Source organism: Nelumbo lutea, chromosome 7 (genome assembly GCF_056320005.1).
Source record: "Nelumbo lutea isolate HS-2025 chromosome 7, American lotus-T2T, whole genome shotgun sequence".
Classification (NCBI taxonomy): domain Eukaryota; kingdom Viridiplantae; phylum Streptophyta; class Magnoliopsida; order Proteales; family Nelumbonaceae; genus Nelumbo; species Nelumbo lutea.
Genome location: NC_142690.1, coordinates 9400408 through 9424012, shown reverse-complemented (window position 1 = coordinate 9424012; position 23605 = coordinate 9400408). Strand labels below are relative to the sequence as shown.

The 23605-nt window shown below is 34.1% G+C and overlaps 1 protein-coding gene, 1 long non-coding RNA gene and 1 pseudogene across 2 annotated transcripts; 1 reads left to right on the top strand and 2 right to left on the bottom strand.

Moving 5' to 3' along the window:
• Window positions 1-10363: 10363 nt before the first annotated feature.
• On the bottom strand, window positions 10364-15392 carry LOC148844992 (uncharacterized). Its single transcript, XR_016101805.1, has 3 exons — window positions 15252-15392; window positions 10859-11245; window positions 10364-10783 (listed from the first exon to the last, which is right to left on the bottom strand). It is a non-coding gene; the product is annotated as an uncharacterized LOC148844992 (long non-coding RNA).
• On the top strand, window positions 15042-19000 carry LOC148844991 (anthocyanidin 3-O-glucosyltransferase UFGT-like). Its single transcript, XM_088953215.1, has 2 exons — window positions 15042-16027; window positions 17952-19000. Exons 1-2 carry the CDS (start codon window positions 15238-15240, stop codon window positions 18812-18814), a joined length of 1653 nt encoding a protein of 550 aa, XP_088809341.1. The 5' UTR covers window positions 15042-15237; the 3' UTR covers window positions 18815-19000.
• Window positions 19001-19874: 874 nt separating this feature from the next.
• Window positions 19875-20750, bottom strand: LOC148844990 (strigolactone esterase D14 pseudogene; annotated as a pseudogene).
• Window positions 20751-23605: the final 2855 nt, after the last annotated feature.

Sequence of the window (23605 nt, the reverse complement as noted above, 5' to 3'; positions counted from 1 at the left end):
CTCCACCAAATTTGTTTCTCAGGGATGGGCTAGATGGTCAAAACTTATTTTTTTTATGATTAAATTTCTAAAATAATTAAATAAATGAAACAAGCATATTGAAACATCAGTTAAATCGGTCGCACCTGTACAATACTCATAATGTGTGTTGCTGATGTTTCACGGTATGTTTGATGTACAGAAAGTTGTATAGAACGGTCTGTGCAGGAGATCCAGACTTAGTTTCTCATCTCCTGTACAATGTATAAGTTGAGTATTTTGGTGTTGTAAAGACCTGTAACTCATGTCTGTTTTGGCAAATATGGGTGAATTATTTAGAGACCATTGGGTTATGGATGATCCATATGAAGCATAAAACGAGGGTCAATATGACCTGTTACTGAAACCCACATCGCATTTGTCTAAAAGCTTTCACTGATGTGTGGGACGTATTAGTCTCTTACTAGATTGGATTGGTATCAATTTGGACATACTCCATAAATAGAGTGTAGTACACAGATGTGCCATGTCCAATTCGAACCATTGATTAAATGGGGCTCCTGATTTCTAGAATTGTCATGTCATTGATAGGCCAATTCCGAATGTTTTTTTTTTTTTTTCTTTTTTTAATGAGTCTGATTGTTTGAGATTTATATGCCTTATGTTGTTGCTATATTTTTCTAATTTCATAAAGCACTAATTAAAGTAGAAGTTGACCTATGACATATTTCCAATTAAGTAAAACCTTGATTCCCTGAGTAAGAGCAATGAATTTACTTTGCTTTATAATGCTTTTATTAAATAATTTTAAAAATTATTAATGTTATTTATTTTTAAGTGGGTTCCATTTTTTGTTAAATATTATTAAATTTTTTATTTATATATTTTTATTAACTTAACTCAAAATTTTTAAATTTGTTAATAAATTTGTATTAAATTTATGAATTAACTTAAAAAATGAATCAAGCACAGAGAGAACTTGGACTTCACAACTAAAATCTTTGAACCGATTACAAATATACTTCATAGTTCACACTACTAAATATTGAATCAATCACAAACAATGTATAAAAACAAAATATGAACTCAAAATTTTTAATATTGAATCACTTGCCTGTGAAATATGACACACAATATGATTTATACAAAAAATGAGTAAAAAAAGTAAATCAAAGATAAAGAGAATAAAAGGCTGAATAAAAAATAGAGAACTTCAACCACTTACCTATGGCAAACGACCTGATATGCATAATAGTTTCTACACATGGAAGAATCACACCTTATATAAACAAAAAATTATTAGACATTAGAGACAGTTTCTACAACTCAAGGGTCATTTGAATTCCCCCATTGCATGCTTACGATTAAGAATTCTTCCTCTCCCTCATTTTGTGTTCGGAACATGCACTACTAAGGTTGTGTTTGGAAGCGGTGTAAAATCTGTTTAGATGGAATGTAAACAAAGATTCATTATCGATGCAAATCATTATTTAAATCTATTTTCACATCGAAAAAATCGATGTAAAAGTTGAGCAAACTCTCCATTAGTGTAAAAAAGTGAAAAGTAATAACGTTTTTTTTTCCACTTCTTCACCTCCACCGAAGAACAGGTCCCACTTCATCGCCGATGAGTTCCAATTACCATTGTGGTTACAAACACCGTATGATCCTCTCTTCTTTTCACTTGTTCTCCCTCTCTTTCTCTCTCTCTCTCACATTGAAGAACTGCTTACTGCTTCCGCTTCATTGTGGGCAAGTTCTAGTTGCTATCGTGGTTACAAAAATCGTACGACCCTCTCTTCTTTCCACACACACCTAAAGAATTACTTCTGCTTCATCGCCGACAAGTTCAAGTTCTAGTTACCATCGTGGTTACTAGATCTGAATTTATAGTCCTTTATAGTCCATATTTTGAGCTCTGCCAATCTGTATAATTTTAATATAGATCTATAGTCCTTTGTTCTACTAGGGCTGTTCATAATAAGGCCCAACCTGGACCGACCCAACCTGAGTCGGCTGGGTTTTCATCAGCACAGGTCAGTTTCGAGTTGTGCAAATTCCTAAACTGATGATTCGGGTCGGTTTCGGTTTTTACACAAGAAAATTGAATCCGACCCGAACTGAACTGATTTAGTTTCTAGTATAAACATGAAGTTCCAAAGCTCATTAGGCCACCTAGTTTTTGAATGGTTGCAAGAAACTTTGGATTAAATCTAAACTACGGAAACCCAGGAGGACAGCAGAAATATCAGCCCCAGTTTTCACCACTCATCACAACGCAAGGCCAACCCCTGAATTCAGGTACGTCATTAGAAGATATAGTTAAAGCTCTAGCTACTAATACTCAGCAATTTCAACAGGAAACAAGAACAAGCATTCAGAATTTGGGGAACCAAATCAGCCAACTTGCCACTTCCATTAGTAAGTTGGAGGCGCAGAGCTCCGGGAAACTACCATCAGAAACGGTAGTCAACCCCAAGGAAAATGTAAGTGCAGTGGTGCTGAGAAGCGGTAAGGAACTGCAGCTAGAATCCACCTCATCAAGGAAGGCGGAAAAAAGACAAGAAGAAGAGGAGGTACAAGACTCAAACAAAAGCCCCATTAAGGTAGGAGTTGGAGAGAATGTTTCAGCCATGATCAAGAGGACCCTGCCAGAAAAGCGTGCTGATCCAGGTATGTTTACCCTACCCTGTGTGATTGGCAATAAACGAATCGAGCATGCCATGCTGGACTTAGGTGCATCTATTAATGTCATGCCATACTCTATTTACTGTGCATTGAGATTAGGTCCGTTAAAAGAGACTAGAGTTGTTATTCAATTGACTGATCGTTCTAATGCATACCCAGAAGGGATTGTTGAGGATGTATTAGTGCATGTTAACGATTTGAACTTTTCAGCTGATTTTTACATCCTGAAGATGGAAGAAGACATTGCCATGAGTTCAGCCTCACTTCTATTAGGTCGGCCATTCATGAAAACGGCCAAGACCAAAATAGATGTATAGTGATTAATGAACAATTTTTATGATTAACTTTTCATTTAAATTTTATCATAGGAGATAGCTGAAATGATGTTCAATTTATGACTGTTTTTAAAATTAGCAAGATTCTATCACAGAGATGAACTTAGAACCGAAACCAACCCAAACCGACTCAAACCGACTAGGTCGATTTTGCTTAACACTAGATCGGTTTCGGTTTCTATGTTAGGTAATCCAACCTGGTCGAATCAATTAGAAAAACTACAGCAAACCGATCCAACCCGACCCATAAACAACCCTAGCTTCTACATCTGAATTTGTATTCATTGTTCCAAAAGCATATAAGAGATATATTAATGTTTTACACTCTTATTCCAAACGCAGAAGAGTGTAAAATAGGCACTCTACTGGTTCGCCTTTCACACTAACACGTCTAACTGGATTGTTTTTACATCAATGGACTTTTACGTTTACACCGCAAAGAAACATAGCTTAATGTTTAATCATCCATTTTGTTCTTTGCTCTAGATCTAGATGTGAAAATAATTAACTAAAATCACAGTTTCATTCATCATAATAATAAAATACAAATTAGTCCAATACCATGAATAGAAATAAAAGAATGAATTGATAAGTTATTCAATAAAAGATAAATCATTAAGAAATTTAGTTCAACCACTTCAAGTGTTACCAACGATGTTTCTTACGGATTTCAATAATCTACTTTCTATACGCACAACAAATTTTGTCCCGTATATGCCAAAAAACATCAAATTCTATCCAATGCAACATCGACATCGAGGCATTTCGTTCCTCCTTGCATCCCATTTTCATCCTCAACCAATCATCATGGTGTTTGAAAGCGTGGGTACTTTTTGGGATCGATTTAAAAAAAATGTTTATGTTTTCAAAACTCATTTTTTACAAAAAAACGTTTTTGTCACATAGGCAGTGAGCAAATACTATAATGTTTGGTAAGGTGATTTTCATCACTGTTTTTCATGTATGTGATGACAGGTAACTATTGCATATGATACACATCAGTCAACTGTTTCATGCATTGGAGGGGTTCTGATTTTCAGACATACCCAATTTTTTAATAATCAAATAAACCAAACAATGAGATATATGGACATTTATTGAAATGGCTATATGAATCCGATGTGATACCATTTTTTTTTTAAATGGCTACAATTCCAAACATTCCCCATATTATTGCTGTATAAAACTAAAACAAGCCCCGAGTGGTGCTACAACTCCCACTGCTAGAGTCACTGTTGCTGGTGAGGTGGTGAGAATGGTTACCACCAGCGGAGCAAAGATGAGAGGAGAGATCCTGACGGTAGGGTTTTGGCAATGTTGAGACAGGAAATTAAAATGGGATGGACACATGAGAAGGATGAAAGCGTGTCTCAACTTGGTGCTGTTGGTGCTTGGTAGGTCGTTGATAGAAAAATCGGACTCCATTAAAATAGTTGTAGTTGTTGACGTCTAGAAGATCACAATGGAGCACCTATTCATAACTGTGAGGGACGTGAGTGAAGATTTCTGCATTGTAAAGGACCAAAGAGAGTTCGGCTTTTACCAGGGCAAGTCGGTGCTTGCACCTTTCGAGCAGCCCTTACATTGGGAATATTTCCTATGAAATAAATCACATAACTATTGAGATATTCTCAATACAAGGCTGTAAAGGCTGTTGAAATGGACTTCGCCCTAACTGAAGCCGGACTCGACCAAGGGAAGAGTTTTGCCCTTTCTTCGTGGTGAGCTGCCCTGCCTTATTTTTTTGGGTCCAAAATGTGAAGGACGATGGGAAGACGGATAGAGAGGCATTGTGTCCAAAATAATGAGAGACGAAAGATGGTATATAGAAAGGGTGATGGATGAAACAGATAAGAACGGATAGTGCCATTTTGCTTCAAAATAGTGAGAGGGAGGAAGGAGGATGGGAAGTAAAGGACGACAGGAAGAGCAGAGTGATATGGCTCTCGATGGAGAGATGCGTGCATGGCTTGGTTTGATAGATTTCCTTCCTAATTTTAATATAATACTAGCAGGGACCCGTGCGATGCATGAGAAAGTCTGAAAGATTTAATAATTTTATTTACTATTAATTAATAATCAAAATGTATTGTCAATTAACTAAAAGTATTCAAAGTTATTGTTAATATCTAAAATTCCAATAATTGTATTTTCATTAATTTTGATGTTGATTTACAAAAAATATTTTTTGTTAATTTAATATGAACAAATATTTTTTAATAAATTTAGTTTTATTATAATTTATAGTTATTTTAATAATTTTTTATTATTTTTAAATACAATTTTGATTAACTTTAAATAAATAAAAATAATTACAAAAGCTAACATTTTTATTAATTTCACTAATAATTAAGAATTATATAGGAATGACAACAGGGTGGGTTCAGGCAGGGCACCCATCCTTGTCCCTGCCCCATAGTCAAAACACTCTACCCCATCCTCGCCCCGTCCGACCATTCCTAGTGTCAAGCGGGTTTAGGGCAAGGCAACCACTCCTCAATGTTGGGCAAGTTCAGAGGCAATGCACCCCACTCCTCGTCAAGGATGAAGAATCCTCGAATTTCCTAGGCCCGTCCCCAGTATTGGGTTCCACAATTTAAATTTTCATTAATTTTGTCATATTTAATGGGTTCATTATGCATAGGTCTCAACTCAATATCTAGTAATATTATTAAAAGTTTGATACTCAATTAGACTTTGAATATGATTATCCCTGATAATGTGTGGGCATGATGCATATTTTAGCTATACCTAACTCAAAAGAAAATAATATTTTGATCCTGCAAATTTATAGATCTAATAGTTGCTTATGTTATAAATGATTTGTTACTTCTTATTAATTATTAAAATATTATTAGATATTAAAATATGTAATTATTAAATTATTGTATTTATTAAAATACAGTAATTTCTAGAAATTGTCATATTTTTAGAAATATTGCTAATTTCTCGGCTAAAACTAATTAAATGTAATTTTCTACTATTTATAGATTAAATTATAAATACTGTTAATTATAGTTTAAAAATAATTATTGTTAATTATATTACTATTAAAAATTAAAATGCATTATTATTTTCATTACTATTTAGTATTTTTTACAATAAATTAAAATAAATTTATTTTTAATTATTTTTAGAATTTCCATTAAGCTTTAAGTTTTTCAGAATTTTCGGAATTTTAATTAATTTTGCTGCTTTTTTTTCATTATTATTAAGTAATTTTTGCATATGAGTACTTTTCAATAAGTTTTAGTATTTTCCGCATTTATTTTTGCATACCAGTCACTACAAAATTAATTTGCATTTGCTTTCAGTAAAAATAAATTAAAGAACTAAATAAATACCATAGTTAATAAAAATATAACTAATTTTCAATGTTTTTTAATACTTTCTGGCTTGGGTATTTTTTTAATAATTTTTGGTATTTTCTAATAATAAATATTATTAATTATAATTTTTAATTATTTTTAGTAAATACCCTTATTAATATAAAATATCGTTAACTTTCAAAATTTTTTAATTATTTTTAGTATTTTAATTATAGTTAGGTTTTTCAAAATTTTCTAGATTTTTAATTAATTGTTGGTAGTTTTTCATTATTATTCAGTAATTTTTGCATGAGTAATTTGGTAATAAAATAATGTTAATAAAACTTGTTCTACATTTTAAATTTTCATTAATTTTTATCATTTTTAATGAGTTCATTATGCAAAGTAAATGTCTCAACTCATAAAAATTATTAATTAATTAAAAATGCATTAATTCAAACTTATCTAATAATGTATTATTAAAATTATCAATTAATATTTAAATTTCTTATTTTTAATTAATTATTGGTATTAATAATGGCTTTGGTTAAAAAATTTCCCAATTCAACAAAGTTGGATCAATTTTAGTTTGGCCATTTATAAATCAACCAAATCGAACAACCTAACCATGAATATATATTAATATTTAATATTTTTAATATAAAAAAGTGAGAAACTTCTCACATTTCTTAGTCTAAATTGTTTTATTTCATAAATCTAATTTTTAAATATATTTTTTTAATAATACACTATATTTTTTTAAAATAAATTTAATTTTTAAGTTTAAATCTTTTGAATTGGCTGACCTTTTGTGAAAACCGACCCAAACCGATACAGCTTGAGTGGGTCAGTTATCACAAAAGGTAAGCCGATTTCAACTGGCCAACTCTCTAACCTAATTAGGTTAGTTGGTTTCAACTGACCAACTCCCCACACTAACCAGGTCAATTTGGTTGGCCAAATAGCCAATGGTCAGATTGAGCCAACTCATGTACACTCATAATTTTAGATAAATTAATAGTCTTATCTTCGATAAATAACAATAGTTTAAAATCTAATAATTATTGAATATTTATAGCGAAAATACACAATTATTGAAAATATATTGATAATGAAAAAATACAATAATTACAAAAATACAATAAGTACTAAAAATATATTAACTTAGTCAATAAATAGTATAATCTCAAATAATAGTTTAATCTCTAATAAATATTAATTAATTAATAAGTTATAACAAAAATACAATAAATTAAATTTAAAAAATTCAATAATATTAGTTTAATCTCCAATAGTTATTGAAAATTTTCTCTTAAATAACAAAATAAAAAAATCTATACACATAACCATTGAAAATACATTTATCACAAAAAACAATAAATAATTACTAAAATACAATGAATATTAATTTTAGTATATATAGTTATATAATAAATACAAATTAAGAGTTTAAAATTATTATTAACAAATCTTAGTTTTTGGGAAAGTTATTTTCTCGAATTATAACTTGATATAAGTGAAATTAGTTATTTACAATATTGTGTAAAAATATTAAATTATTATTAATTTCAATATTATGTTATAATTATTTTTTTACTTTTTAGATTTTTTTAAATTTATTACATAACTTCATTATTTTAACTATTTAGAATCTAGTTATGTTAAGTATTTTGTTATTTAAAATATTTAGTTATTTAAATACTTAAATAGTATGTAAAATATATAAATTTTAAAATGTTAATTATTTATTGAATTTAATTATCCCTAAAATCATAATTTATATTATTATTAATTTCAATATTATGTTATAATTAATTTTCTACTTTGAAGAAATTTTTAAATTTATTACATAATTTCATTATTTTAACTATTTAAAATCTAGTTATGATAAATATTTAAATAATCTATAAAATATTTAAACTTTTTTCGTTATTCAAATTTTATTTACTTAAAGCTATTACATGTTATTAAATATTTGAAAACATTTAAATCGATAATCTAGAAAAAACATAATTGAAATTGTGAGTACATAATTTCGTGATATATTTTGTAAAAATATAAAAATATTTTTGTGTTTTTAATAAATATTTTAAAGTTTTTATATAATTTTGTTAGAATATTTAAATAATTCTTAAATCTTTTACTACAAAATTTCTTTAGATAGATATTGATAAAAAGTAGGGGAGAGGTTAAATTGGAATTAGAGATAATTTTAAAGAAAGTGGGGGAGATAGTTTAGGAGAAGAGATTGTTTAGGTTCTGGGAAATTGCATCTCACTTGTTGTTTAAAAAATGACATGGAATAAAAAAATAAAAAATTCAAAAAAGAAGATAATTTCTTCACTGCCTTGTCTCTCCCACTCCCCCTGTCTCTCAATCTCCCTCCCTTCTCTCACTCTCATGGTCATCTCTCGATCTCCCACTCCCACTCTCTCTGCTTTGGTTTGTAGCAAAATCAAAACCTCTCTCTATTGTTCTCCCTCAATCCTTCTCATTCTTCCCCCTCACTCTCCCTCTCGATCAAAATCTCCTTCTCCCCCAATCTCTATCATTCTCCAATTTATATAAATTTTATAGCCAAGAGTTTCTTATGCATTTTATCAATTTGGTGGAATAATTTTTAAACCATGCCAAGTTGGTCTCATGTTCTTTTATATGACCTGATTAATACCATATAAGTGTGTAAGAAAATAAAAAAATAAAAAAATGAGAGAAGGAGAGGGAGAGAAACTGAGGGAGAACAATATAAATTAAGGGAGAAGGAGAAATTCATCGAGAAAGAGAATGAGAGAGATTGAGGGAGAACGATAGGTAGAGAGAAAGAATGAGAGAAATTGATATAGAGAACATAAATACAGAAACCAAAAACCATTTTTATTTATTTTCAAATCACATAATCGTTGAACAGATAAAGATGACTGTGAGTGAAAGAGTGTGAGGGAGATTGAGAGAGAGACAGAAACTAAAAACTTTATTTTTTTTTTAATTTTCCAATCACCAACAATAGAGGGCAATTTCAATATAAGCTTTTTATTGTCTCTAACATGGATTAAGAGTCCCATGTTGGCAATAAATACATAGCCCTTCGATGACATAGCAAGGGTTTTTATAACTTAAAATGTAGAGCCATTTGTTAGAGTTTTGTTGGTTTATGGACCAACTTGTAACCAAATTTAAGTGTATAATCAACTCCAATTATAATTTTTCCTAATTTAAAACTAATCTAAAAGCAATGCTATTTCTTATCTAGATAGTGGGTCAATGATCCAACTTTTCAAAAAACACATGATGTCATAATTCAATAATAAATATTTAAGTTTATTTTTAATCATATTGTTATTTTTTTTAATTTTCAATTTCTATCTTAACTATGATATATCTAAAATTCAAGTAATTAATATGAAGAAAAATTTCTCGCGTGCAATGTATGTGCTTAATTACTAGAGGTAGATAGATAGAGAATACACATTGTATATATTTATACAATATATATTATTAATATAAAAAATCAAACTAGTCAAAAGCTGAAACTGGTAGACCGGTTAATTGGTGGTACTGATTTGGAAAAATAAAAAACCGGTAGTACCGGTTTGGTTTGAAAACATTTACAATACCATGAACACCCCTACCAACATAAACCATTTTAGGGTTTTATTAGTAGTGTGTGTCATTAAATACCACAAAAAATAGGACCACACCTTTCACAAAAGGGTTCAAAGTATCGGAAACAACAAATGTATTGGAAAGACAATTTTAAGAGACATATCAAGATACTCGGATACACATGTGTAGTGGACAAAAACTAAGATATGCATAGAAACGCTTGGAAACACTATAAATACTTTAATAAATCATACAAATACATCAATAACACTAAATGTATGACCTCAATGAGGTGCATATACATTAAATTAATATATTTCAATGGTTTTATGAACAAATATATTATAGTTAATTATAATTTCATTAAATAACATATGCTTGACTATAATTTATAAATTATAATTCTTAAGTTTTAATGTTTTATGGAATGGGAAAAACCCAACTCTCCTATCTAACCATAAAACATGTATTGACACAACTTCAAGGTGAAAATATAATTAATAACTATTTATTATTTATTTCCAAAAATTATCAAAGATAAATATACATTATATAAAATATTCAAAAGAAGTTATTAAAGAAGAAGCTTCTCTCCTCATCTCGTGCCTCTTGGATGGCGGTCTCGAAGATCTCAGTGCATTCTTTGATTATCGCATCGAGGTTCTCGTTCTCGTGTTGGAGCTTCTCCTTCTCCTCCCTTAGCGCCATGATCTGCTCTTGTTGCCTCCGAGCTCCTTTCTTAGCTCGAAGAACCTCACCCTGAGCTAAGTCCATCTTGCGATAAAGTTTTCGAGCGTTCTCCTCGGCTTCCCAAGCTCGCTTCAGGCGAATCTCAGACTGGTAGACTAGCGAATGGATGGCGGAGTTCACCTAGCAAAAAGAAAATAGATGTAAGTACCTTTAACAGATGAACAAGGAAATGGAGTATAAAGGTAAAGCACTTACCACCATACAGTAACTGGTAGCCCGACCTCCGAGTTGACTTGTGGGCATGTCAGTCCACTCCGCGACTTCGATGAGAAAAACAACGCCCTTGCTTTTGAGGAGCTCTAGCCAAGGTGTCATTATGCTCTCCTTCGAGAGTTGAGGCTTAGGCTTGGAAGCACTCTCCGACTCACAAGGTGGAGCTGCTTCGTCCTAGTCTTCGTCCAGCCCACGATAGGAGGTTCGGGACGGACCTCCTCCTCCAAAAGCTCGACTCCGGCGCATCGACCTCGGGTGGGACGGGGGCTGAAGGACCGGCCTCCCGACGGGACTTCTTCGAGGCTTTCCTATTTTTCCCTCTCTAGAAGCTCCTCAGAAGGTTCTCTGCATCGACCTCCAGCTTAGCTACTGCAAGAGATAAAGAAAGGGGTTAGTCGCAAACTGAAGTAAATTCAAAATAAAAAAGAGTAATATAAGTGCCGAAGTGGAGGCCTACTAGGAGGGCTCAACCCAGCTCGCACAAGCTTCTCCTCGGCCAATAAATCTCTCATCTCTAGGCTGAGGTCCCTCTAGGAGTTAACAACCACCCTGGTCTTCGCATCTAGCGTCACCCTGGGGTCTTTAATGGCCACCTGCCAGTGAGTCGGGAAGGGCCACCCCTAAGCGTTCTAGACAAAAATGTACCTCCTCTTCCAGGTTGGTATTTTGTTCGGGTTGTTGAATAGGATTTTGAACCCAAGGTGGGGAGAGATGTAATTACTCTGCCAAACATCCCCGCGCAAGCAAGCTGAGTTCTTTTTAATCGAATAGATCGAGCTAAAAGTATCTAAGGACAGAGGTCGATTATACTCGTGGAATAGGGAGATTGTACCTACTATAGTTCGGGTGTAATTGGTCAATGGTGATATCAAAGAACTTAATAATTTCTACAATGAATGGGTGGAGCGGGAAGCACAACCTAGCTACGAGCTACTCTTCGAAAACTGTGATCTCATGGTGACCATGAACCCAAGGGTACCTACCCAAAGGAATATTGAAAACAAGGTTATCGGGAAGACGATAACGAGCTACCAAGGACAGTAACTTGTCTGAGGTCATAGTGGAATGACCAAAGTCATTTGGATCCCGACCTCATGAAAAAGACAGGACCCCCCTTTGGAGGTCGGTCCCTCCTCCCGAGCTTCAGGCTCCTTAGGCTGAGATGGCCTGACTTCGGGTAAAGAAGTTTCCCCTAAGGGGCAAGGGAAGGAACTACTTGGCAAGGAGCTGACCTCGCCATCGGGAGCCGAGGACTGTACCTCAGCACCTTAGGCTCACTAGAGTCACTAAGAAACCTATCTATACTAGCACTAGACATACTGGAACAGGAAAGGAGAACGAACTAATGAAGAGAAGACGAACTCACCAAAAGGATGAAAACGACCTCGGAACACAAGCGAAGAAGTAGCGAGCTAAAGGACTTTGACGTGACCTCGAGAAAGCTCAATCACAAGATTTTTGGCAAAGAGGAGGGGCCCCTCGGCCCCCTATTTATAGTTCACCACATGGCGATCAATGGTTGGGATCTGCTCGATCCAACGACTCATGAAAACCGGTTGCACGATACCCAAGGACAAAATCGATTGAGCGCGCTCTTTGGCATCCACAGAGTCTATAGACAGCGTGACGTCCACGCGTATTCGGGACACAATTTGGGTTATTTCGTGGTTGAGCCAAATGGTTGAACAGGCCCGACCAACGGTTAGCTCTTTAGACCCCGCGCCAAATCCACTTAGATCCTCCATGAACTCTTCGCACTGGGTTGGGACCCTTGGCACGAGGAGTGGGGGGCAATTGATGAACGGTGTTTTGGCGCGACCTAGCGAGAAGGGGACATGTGGACGCGCCCTAACTAAGGGATGACAACTCAGCTTGGCAAGCCTATTTCACAATGTTTGAGCTCAAGCATTCAGTCACCTCGACATCAGGGCACCTCGGCATTCAATCCAGTTCGGAACTAAAGAATCGAAGTATCAGCTCGAGGCTAACGACTCGAACTGCCATGTAATGGTTCCGAAAGTTTCTTCAATAGGCTTCGAACCTCATGGGATCATGCCGCGTAACGACATGCCTTATCTTCTCCCCGCCCGCATAGGGCAGAAATGATTGACTTGATTGACTGATACGTTACTCCCCGATTAAAGCGGAAACGGATCCCCTCAGGCCGAAGACCCCTGAACTGTTCTGTGAAATCCATGGGAGCTCAGATATATAAGAGCAACAACCCCTCTAGGGCCCAATTACACGTGATCACTCTACTCTCTAGCTCTTAAGTTCTCAAATTCTCAAAGCATTCAACTCGCACTATAGTACACTAACTTAACCATCGGAGAGACCTCGCCGAGTTCTCTAATCTAATCTTTTGCAGATTCATCTAGTTCGCTGCTTTGATCCAACAGAGTGGGACTTTAAGCCTTGCTTTTCTCAACCACTCTTGCCAAGTCTTCTACTCATGTTCATGAACATTGGATTGATTTGGCCTAATAAATGTGTACATGTGAAAAAAGCAGTGTAAAAAACTTGTTTACAAAAACATTTTATTTATATGAATATAAAATATAATATAATAAAAATAAGTGATAGTGTGTCACATTGTATACAAAATGTAAACAATTAGTCTATTGGTGTGTGATTATATCCGGTGGCCACGATTTGTCCAACACACTAAGCTAGATCAACGAGGGCTATAGGCCACTCAGTCCAACAGTTGGGCACCATGGCTTTGAGGTGTGGCCCGCAATTGATGCACACCAGCTTCCCCCGGTGCCTGTCTCTGTCCAGTGCGAATTAGTGCAAAGTGGCAGAGCCATCACATACTATTTCAGCAAGACAAAGACATTGGGATACATGAGCAGAAAAGAAAGGATGATGAAAGGCAAGAAATAAAGAAGCTTCTTCATGCTTCACAATCGACCGAGACCCTTCCTTTGATTTGTAGGCTGCTCAAAACATATCATCGAAAGGAAACTAGCATATATAATGGATGATTTTGATTTCAACTTCACTAACATTTTACTCCGCCGGTGATCAATTTCATTAGAGGTCACTCGTAACTTTTGTGCCGATGAGGTGCTTTTGATTTCCAAACTAGATGGAAAAAGATAACAATGTTAATAAATTTTGCTTCGTTGATAATAATTTGACATAACAACATTTACATTTTCTCTTATTCTCGTCCAAGTAAAAATGGTTTTTGTTAGGGTGATTTTTTGAGTGAAATGATCTTTTTAATGATGTGAAATGGATTCTCCTCGTTGGTTTTAGAGTTTTAGTCGCAGTTCCCGTCGCCGGTGAGAATAATCGCCGCCGTTGGAGGTATAGGCGGCAGGGTTTTGGCAATGTTCAAGCAAAAGATTGAAAATGAGATAGAAGAAATTATATTTGAGAGCTAACGCAATGAACTAAACGTCCGTCCCATTGAAAGCGTGTCTTTAGACAGGTGTCTCAACCTCATGGTGTTGGTAGGGAGTAGACCTGTTCATGGGCGGCTGGGGTCGGGTTTTTATTCATCATTAATGGAAATATGTTAGACCCAAGTTCGAGCCCGAGTCAAGCCCGAAGTCCAACCTAATAAAAAAAATTACAAATTTTTCTATTCAAATTAGAATTAAAAATTCAGATGTTTTTTTTTCCTATTTAAATGAACAATGGGCCTACAAGATGGTTTTTTTCTCATTCTTTTAATTTTCCAAACACAGTTCTACATTCTTAAATCAAAAAAATTATTCGAATGGACATAATCACATAACCATTTTTAAGTCTAATTTTAGGTCGGGACGGACTAGGCTATTTTGACAAAACCCGAGCCCGACTCGAATTTATTATAGGTCGGGCTTTTTGACCCGAGTTTAAGCCCGCGGGCCTATAAACATGTTCAAGCTTGTCCTGCTGATAGGGGTGGCAACAAGTCGAGTTTTTCACGAGCTGCTCGAGCTCGACTCGTGAAAAACTTGGCTCGACTCGGTTTTAGTTGAGTTCAAGATCAATTCTGTGGCTCGATTAATAAACGAGTCAAACTCGAATCTAATAGAGCTTGGTTCGAATATATATTAATAATAATAATAAAATTATAGAAAATAATATATATAATAAAAAATATTATAATTATTAATTAATATAATTCTTAAATTTTAAATATAAAATACATTTTTTATATATAATTTTTATTTTTATAAAATATAAAACGAACTGAGCAACTAAACTCGAACTTATAAACTTTTGACTCGAACCAAACTCGAAGTCAAGTTCAAACCTTAAAAAATAATCTCGACTCGGCTCGGCTCGAAATCAACAAGACCGTAGACATTCGGAATGACATTGAAGTTGGGAACAAACATTTTCTTGCGACAAGAAAACGGGCAATGGTAATTACTACCTCTCATGGTTACCACGTGACATATCCTTCGTCTCGCGTGAGTGGATTTAGCTGCCATTATCGTTTCGTGAATCGTAAGAGAGAGAAATGTGTGGTTGACTGGCTTCCCACTATCTCTGCCTACAACCTCACAAATCTGGGTTCACAGAATCACAATCACAAGGTATTTTGGTTTTGGCACCTTCTGCTTCTTTCTTTCACTCTCAGGCTCTCAGAAATGGGCGAAGGCGGCAGCAACGAAAATTCAAAGCCATCCCCCCACATCGCCGTAATGGCGTTCCCGTTCGGCACCCATGCTTCTCCTCTCCTCAACATCACGCGCAGGTTAGCGGCGGTCGCCCCTGAGGCAACGTTTTCATTCTTCAGCACGGCAGAGTCGAACCGTTCCGTCTTCCCATCCAGCGGAGATGCTCTTGCTCTACTACTACTACATAACGTGAAAGCCTATGATATCTCAGATGGAATCCCCGATGGCTACCACTTTACGGGGAGACCTCAGGAGAGTATAGAGCTGTTCCTGGAAGCAACGCCGGGAAACTTCAAGGAGGGGTTCGAAAGGGCGGTAGCGGAGACGGGGAAGAATATCACCTGCGTGTTGAGCGACGCTTTCCTGTGGTTCGCGGCGGACATGGCGGACGAGCTCGGCGTCCCGTGGGTCCCGTTTTGGACGTCTAGCCTTTCCTCTCTATCCACCCATTTCTACACTGATCTCATCCGCCACAGGATTGGCGTTAGCCCCCAACGGTGTGTTAGAAAGCAACCTGCTGCATTTCGATGTACGGGTGGTGTGCTTGTTTATCATTTGCTCTACACCGCCGAATTGCACCAAATCAAACCGAAATTATCTGTCTGGTCTGCTCCGAGCCTCCGACCTTAAAAAACGGTTTTGGGATGTTTGGCATCCATGTCGATTTCCGAAAATTCGATGCACGTCTAATCCACATCAGCCACGGAGGAATCGGTGATTAAAACCTTGTTTGGTAGGCCGGTTTGGCTGATTTTGAGAAAATGCTATAATAGGCTCGGTTTGGAACTTGGAAGGAGTACAAATGCAAACAAAATAATAAGGTTTTGCACTCTACATATTTGCATTTGTACTCCTTCCAAACAAAATAACACAAAACTGCACTTTTCTTTTATTTTCTGCATTCTTTTGAATTTTCCTACTATTTATTGTTATTTTCTGCTATTTTATACAATTTATGCAAAATTCTATATTTTTCTGCAAATTTCTGTTATTTTCTGCATTTTTTGCACAATTCTGTAAATTTCTGCAATTCCTACAAGAATCTGTTATTTTTTGCATTTTTCTGTCATTTTTGCTATGTAATGTTATTTTCTACAATTCTTTTGCAATCTCCTGTTATTTTCTACAGAAACAATTCTTTTGCAATCTCCTGTTATTTTTCTACAAAAACTCTGCATTTTCTGCTATTTTTTACTAATTTATGGAACTTTCTGTTATTTTCTGCAATGTTGTACAAAATTCTGCAATTTCTGCCAAATTCTTTTTATTTTTTTTGCCATTTCTACAATTTTCTGCTATTGTTTTTGCAAATTTCAGTCATTTTCTATTTACTATTATTTTCTGCAAAAAAAAATCTGTAACTTTTATTTTGTTTTCTGCCATTTCTACTAGTTTTCTGTAATTTTCTGTTTTTTTTTTTCAAAAAAAAATCTGCTATCTTTTGTAACTTATTTTTATTTATAGTTATTTATGCTATTTTTTCTGCTATATTCTGCAAAATTCTGTGCAACTCTATAGTTTTTCTGCAAAGAAAATGCATTTTTCTATAATTTCTTGCTATTTGCCGTAATTTCCTGCTATTTGTCTGCAAATTTCTGAAAAATTCTATATTTTTCTGGAAAATATTTCATTTTCTCCAATTTTGTTTTGCAAAATTTTGCAATTTCTGCAAATTTCTGCAAACTTTTGCTTTTCTTTTTGCAAATTCCTGTAATTTTTTTTTGTTTTTTTTTTCTACAATTTTATCCATTGTTTGCAACTATTTTTAGGAATATTTTACAATCTCTACCATTGTATGTAATTTAGACTATTTGATATGGATCTATGATTCATTGATTTGAACTGCTAGTGAAATACTTTGAATAATAGTTTCAATGAAAAATAATCACCTTTGTGAATCATTACCAAACAAACTCTAAAATTCATTTCCTTACATTGGCAGAAAAATGATACTAAACAACAAAATTGGGTGATTTTTGACAAATCACTGATTTCAAAATTCAGCGAAGAATCGGCATTGATGTGAACTATATGAAACCAAATTGTTAATAATATATTTATAAATGTATATAATATATATGACATATGCTTGAACATATGCATGTATAGGTTCATTTGACATCCTCCTTAACGTAAACCTCTGCTGTGTTCTCTTAATAAACGCAATAGGCTTTCTAATTGGTTTAATCTCAAGAAAATGGCCAAATCATATTCTTTAGGCTATATTTGGTTAAATTATATTCTTTAGGCTATATTTGGTTTGAAGGAAAATGTAGAGAAAAGAAGGAAAATGTAAGAAAATTTTTACAAATCTTGTATAAATTTCTTTACTTTTTTCTTCCTTTCCTTACCTTTTCCTTCAAACCAAACATAACCTTAACATACTATTTCGATGAGCCTCTTTCCTCTTTAGAGTTTTAACAGTCTGGTTACGTATTGATGCAAGCTTGCAGATCGTGAGGATGAGCTACTTGATTTTATTCCCGGGATGTCGAAGTGCCATCTCCGGGATTTGCAGGAAGGAATACTTATCGGAAACTTGGAATCACCCTTCAACCGGATGTTACATCAGATGGGTCAGATGCTTCCACGTGCCGCTGCGGTTTTCATCAACTCATTTGAAGAGATGGAGCCTGCCATCATGGCGGATATGAAGTCAAAGTTGAAAAAGTGTCTCACCGTGGGGCCGCTAACGATCTTGGCCCCACCGCCAACCGGTCCAGACGAGACCGGCTGCCAAGCGTGGCTGAACCACCAAAAGCCCCGCTCCGTGGTTTATGTGGGCTTTGGATCCGTGATCACACCTCGGCCTCCTGAGCTCACTGTCCTTGCAGAAGGGCTAGAGGCCAGTGGTGCACCATTTTTGTGGTCCATTAAAGACAACGTAAAGACCCAATTGCCAATTGGGTTCGTTGAGAGAACACAGGAGAGGGGAAAGCTGGTTTCATGGACCCCACAGAGGCGTGTGCTGGACCATCCGGCGGTCGCCGTGTTTATATCACATGGTGGATGGAATTCAGTTGTGGAGAGTTTATCCAGTGGGGTGCCGCTGATCTGCCGTCCATTTTTTGGAGATCAAAGGCTGAGCGCACGATTGGTATCGGGAGAATGGGGGATTGGGGTCACAATTAGGGGTGGGGTGTTTACCAGGGAAGGACTGATGGACGCTCTGGATTTGATTTTGAAAAAGGAGGAAGGAAAGAAAATGAGGGAGAAAGGTGGGACCCTACGAGAGCTTGCAAGAAAAGCGGTTGGACCAGAAGGGAGTAGTGCGCTGTATTTCAATGATTTAGTGGAGATAGTCTGCAAGACATAAACCCTCTCGCAAGCAAATAGAAATATACAATCATACAAGGTTTTAAGAGAGGCCTAAGGCTGAGTTTGGCTTAATTTGCAGTGTTAAATGACTTCTTAGTGTATTTTGTTAGGTGTCGGTAATCAACATTGGAATTTAAAGATATTAGCTGCGCTTGCGCTTGCGCTTGACAGTGAGATTAGGTAACTTATTGCACTTTTTTTTTTTTTTTTAATTATAATTTAAAAATTTATCGGCTTTTGGTGAGCATCCTTTATCAATGATCTTATTTAACTATATTATTTTATAAAGTATAAATAGTTTCAAGAATATTTCTGGAATTTTGTATTGATAAAATTTATTATTCTATATTTAAATTTATTAATAAAAAATGAGGGCAAATAGGATAATTAGTTATTGATATTAAATAATTTGAAAAGAGTTAATTTTAAGATATTCAATGCATTCAATTATCTCTAATTATATCCAACATGTTAGGTATTAATTTGCATTCACCCTCATTGAATCATATATTTAAGGTTTCTTTGTTTCTTCTCATCATTAAATTCTATAATTAAATACATACATAATAAATTAATAATTTTAATAATATAAAGTTTTATACTTTTAAAACCTACCTGAAAAAAATAGTATTTTTATTTAGGTAATAGTAAGAAATTAAACCATTTTAGTCAAATAGGCTAATTCATATTACCACAATAAAATTCAAAAATATATAAAATACAAAAAATATTGTTAGTGGGGATCAAGCATTCATGGGTGAAGCAGCTTAATTAATTAGTAGGAGATTACACACTTATCAATTTAATCTCTGCTGTGTAACTCATCAGCTCAATTGCAATTTGTAAATACTACAAGATTACATAAGCAACATGGCTTAGTCTTGCTAAGCAACAGGGAAAAAAGAAGATAAAAGAGAAAGGACGAAGAAATTTAAAAAGATACATTTATTTTATTTTTAAAATAATCAATATCTAGATCGCCCTTATAATCTGAATCAACCTTCACAATAGAAGAGAAGCTGCATTTTTCATTGCTTTAATTAAAATCCCCTCTTAGTCTACTTGTCAATGTGAAGAACTCTCCTTAATACACCCAAGAGCAAATGATCAGCTATTAGAAGAGGAAAATGGCCTTCTGAGTCCAAAATCTTAACATTGGTGTTACCACCAAGCATTTTCGCCATGTAAAATGCAACCCATTTTGGAGCAACGATGTCCTTCTCAGATTGGATGATGGTGCAAGGCACCCTAACTTTTCTCAGAACTTGTCTGTAGTCAATCAAGAACACAGTTTTTGCTGCGCCATTGGCAATACTAGGTTTCATTTTTCCCGGAGTGGATTCAAACTCCTTTGTAGCAGCCTTGTCATTCACCCCAATAGCCTTCGGAGCAAAATTTGTGACCCAGTTTGAGTAATTCTATTTTATGCTTTCTAAGATTGCGTCAATATCTCTCAAAGCCTCCATAATATCCTTTGGCATTGAGGTACCTTTGGACAACAGAAACTCTGAGAGAGAGAGAGAGAGAGAGAGAGGGAGAGAGAGAGATTGGAGAGCCACCCAGTAAGATGAGTTGTTTAAAGAGGTCTGGCCTCTGTGTTGTGGCTATGCATCCTATCATGGCAGACATGGAATGACCCAAGAAGATAGACCTGGTCACGTTGAGCTCATCGAGAAGGCACTGTAGATCTTGTGGCTAGGAATAGTAAGTTGAATATCTTCTAGGACTGTAGAGATGAGGACCGACGCTCCCTGAGAAGACCAGATCAAAGACTACTACCTTAAAGTAGCATGCAAGGTAAGGGAGGATGCATGCAGTGCCATGCAGTCTGGTCTGAACCAAACCTATGAGAGAGAACCAGGGTTTCTGCGACATTACCATACACTAGCGTTCAGAGCTTCCACAAGGCCTCCGCGTTCGCATAGCAGATCCATGTATACCCACACAGAAAAGCTTAAATGAACTTGTATACACTGTATACATGTCTGTCCAGCTGCATGAAAGCCATTTATATAGCTTCTGAACAATCCGAAGTGCAGTGTGTGCACATGTGTTAATGTAATATTTGGTATTTATAACAAAACGATTGGTACTTTATTTTTGGTTAATTTTTGTTCATTAAATATAATTTTTTGTTATTTAATGCTTAAATTATATTTAAATATAATTACTTTTAATTACAGTTTAAAATTTAATTATATTACATACAGTTTCAAATATAATTTCAATAATATTTAAAATAAAATTTAAATTATAACTTACATTAATTAACAATTTAAAAAACTGTTAATTAATGAATTAATAAAAATGTATTAATAAAAATGTATTAATATTTTTAATAAATAAAGTATTTCAATAAAGATTACTAATTAATAAATACTGTAATTAATAATACTACAATTATTGAAAATAATGTAAAATATGGTTAATTATTCATACAGTAATTATTAAAAGCTAGCGGGGACCAATGCGATGCACGGGATTTATTAAGCAAAAGCTAAATGATAAAATGGTCATTTACTAAAATATCCCTTATAGTTTCATGGATTTACTAAAATCTACCCTATACTTAGCATTTTTCTAAAACACCACTTATAATTTGCAATGGATTTAATCAATCTTCCATTAAATGATAGTGGAAAATGACAGTGTTGACCCTAATGTTCGGTTAAATAAATTTAATCAAAAGAAAATAAAAATAAAAATATCATTTTTGCCCTTAATAAGACATGAGTAACCACTCTATTGGCTATATTTGGTTAATTTTGTTTTCTGTACAAAAAAGTATTAAGGGTAATTTTAGAATAAAAAATTATAGGCCTAATGGCAAAACAAACACTCCTTAATGAAATGTTGAATAAGTAAATAAGTTGTAAAATATATGGGATGTTTTAGTGAAACGAAAACTATAAGGTAGGTTTAAGTAAATATGTAAAACTATAAGGTGTGTTGTAATAAATGACCCTAATAAAAACACATAGAGTATACAATTGTTTTATATTTTGTACTTCTAAAATAATTAATAAATACTAATAATTAATTTCAGTTAGGTTTATTCATTAAACTGCTGAAACCGACCAACCCAATCAACTCGACCCAAGTTGGCCAGTTCTCTAGTACTTTAGGTCGTCTTTGGTTAAAAAATTTCCCAATTCGATCAAGTTGGATCAATTTCACTTTAGCCATTTGTAAATCGACCAAAATCGAGCGACCTAACCATGGATATTTATTATTATTTTATATTTTAAATATAACTTTTAATATGGAAAAGTGAAAAATTTTCTATGTTTCTTAGTCTAAAATGTTTTATATCATAAATATAATTTTTAAATTTATTTATTTTTAATAATTGTATTATAATTTTTAAAATTAAATTTAATTTTTAAGTTTAAATCTTTTGAACCGATTGACCAAACTAAAAAAATCGACCCAAATCGATACAATTTGAGTGAGTCAGTTTTCACAAAAGGTCAGTCGGTTTCAACTAACCAATTCCCTAACCTGACTAGGTCAATTTGGTTGGCCAAATAAACTATGACCGAATCGAACTAACTCATGAACACTCATAATTTCTGCTAAATTAATAGACTCATCTCTGATAAATAACAATAGTTTAATCTCCAATAATTACTGAAAAATTATAACAAAAATACACAATTATTGAAAATATATTGATAATGAAAAAACAAAAAAATTACAAAAGTACAATAAGTACTAAAAATATATTGAACTTTATTTAATAATATTATTAATAAATTTGTTTTTATTAATTATTGCTTGATTAATTTTTGTTAAATGTTATTAATTTTATTAGTTCTTGTAAGTATATTAATTATGAAGTTAGATTTTCTGAAGTACTAATTTTTATTAATAATAACATTTTTTATTAAATAAATTGCATTGATTCTAATGGAAATTAATTTTATATGTAACAATGAATTTTAAAACCATAATTTTTTATCCAAGAACCTTAAAATTTTGTTTAATTGACTCAAACATGGAGCATGAATTTGAAAAACGGTTTGGATGGAAGTACGGACCGGTCTATCAAATAGAAAGTTATTAACCCATTTACATGGATTAACAACGGATGAACAATACATGTTTACGTTAAAAAGGACCGAAGAAATTTGAGAAGTGAGAAAAGGGACGTTAAAAAGGAAAGTAGAAACTCCTACTTTGTCTAAGCAAAAATCCTAACAGTAACTGGTGGATATCTAGAAACTCATCTCTATGGTTCCAATGGAACTACCAACACCGACAACAATCTATTCATCTCCAATTGGGTAGGCAGTAGGCTATCCTCAAGTCCTCATTGCGATCTATTCATCCATCGTGAACAGGCTGTGTCAGGTTACATTTGCAGGGAAATTTTCATCTTCGTCTCTCCAACTCAGGTAAGTCGTTGTAGGGGTCTATTTATCTTCCCATGCCTCGGCAGTTCTGTCGATGGCTGTTCTGGTGACCGAAGACAGAGCTCCCAATCCTCTTAAAGGCCTTGATGGTGTTGTGCTTCTAAAATCTACAATTGCAGCAGATATATACTGTATGTTACATTCAACTTCCACTTAGAAAAATAGAGAATAAAGATTTGAACTACTATTAACTAAAGAAAAGAGATAATGCATAGCACAAAACTGGGTCTGCCTGCAACTGAAGAGACTTGGTTTCTCAAACAAAAGCAATGAACTGTTGAGATGAAGAATGCAATGCATAAAATAAAATAGAGGTAAAAAGATAAAACAGTTCACCTAAAAATAAAAATGATATTAGAAGAAATTGATGAATT

Excerpts from the sequence above, each read along its gene's own strand:
- LOC148844991 (XM_088953215.1), top strand. The coding sequence starts at position 15,238 with ATGGTAATTACTACCTCTCATGGTTACCACGTGACATATCCTTCGTCT. Across the intron at positions 16,028-17,951 it reads GCAACCTGCTGCATTTCGAT|ATCGTGAGGATGAGCTACTT; the intron begins GTACGGGTGGTG and ends GCAAGCTTGCAG.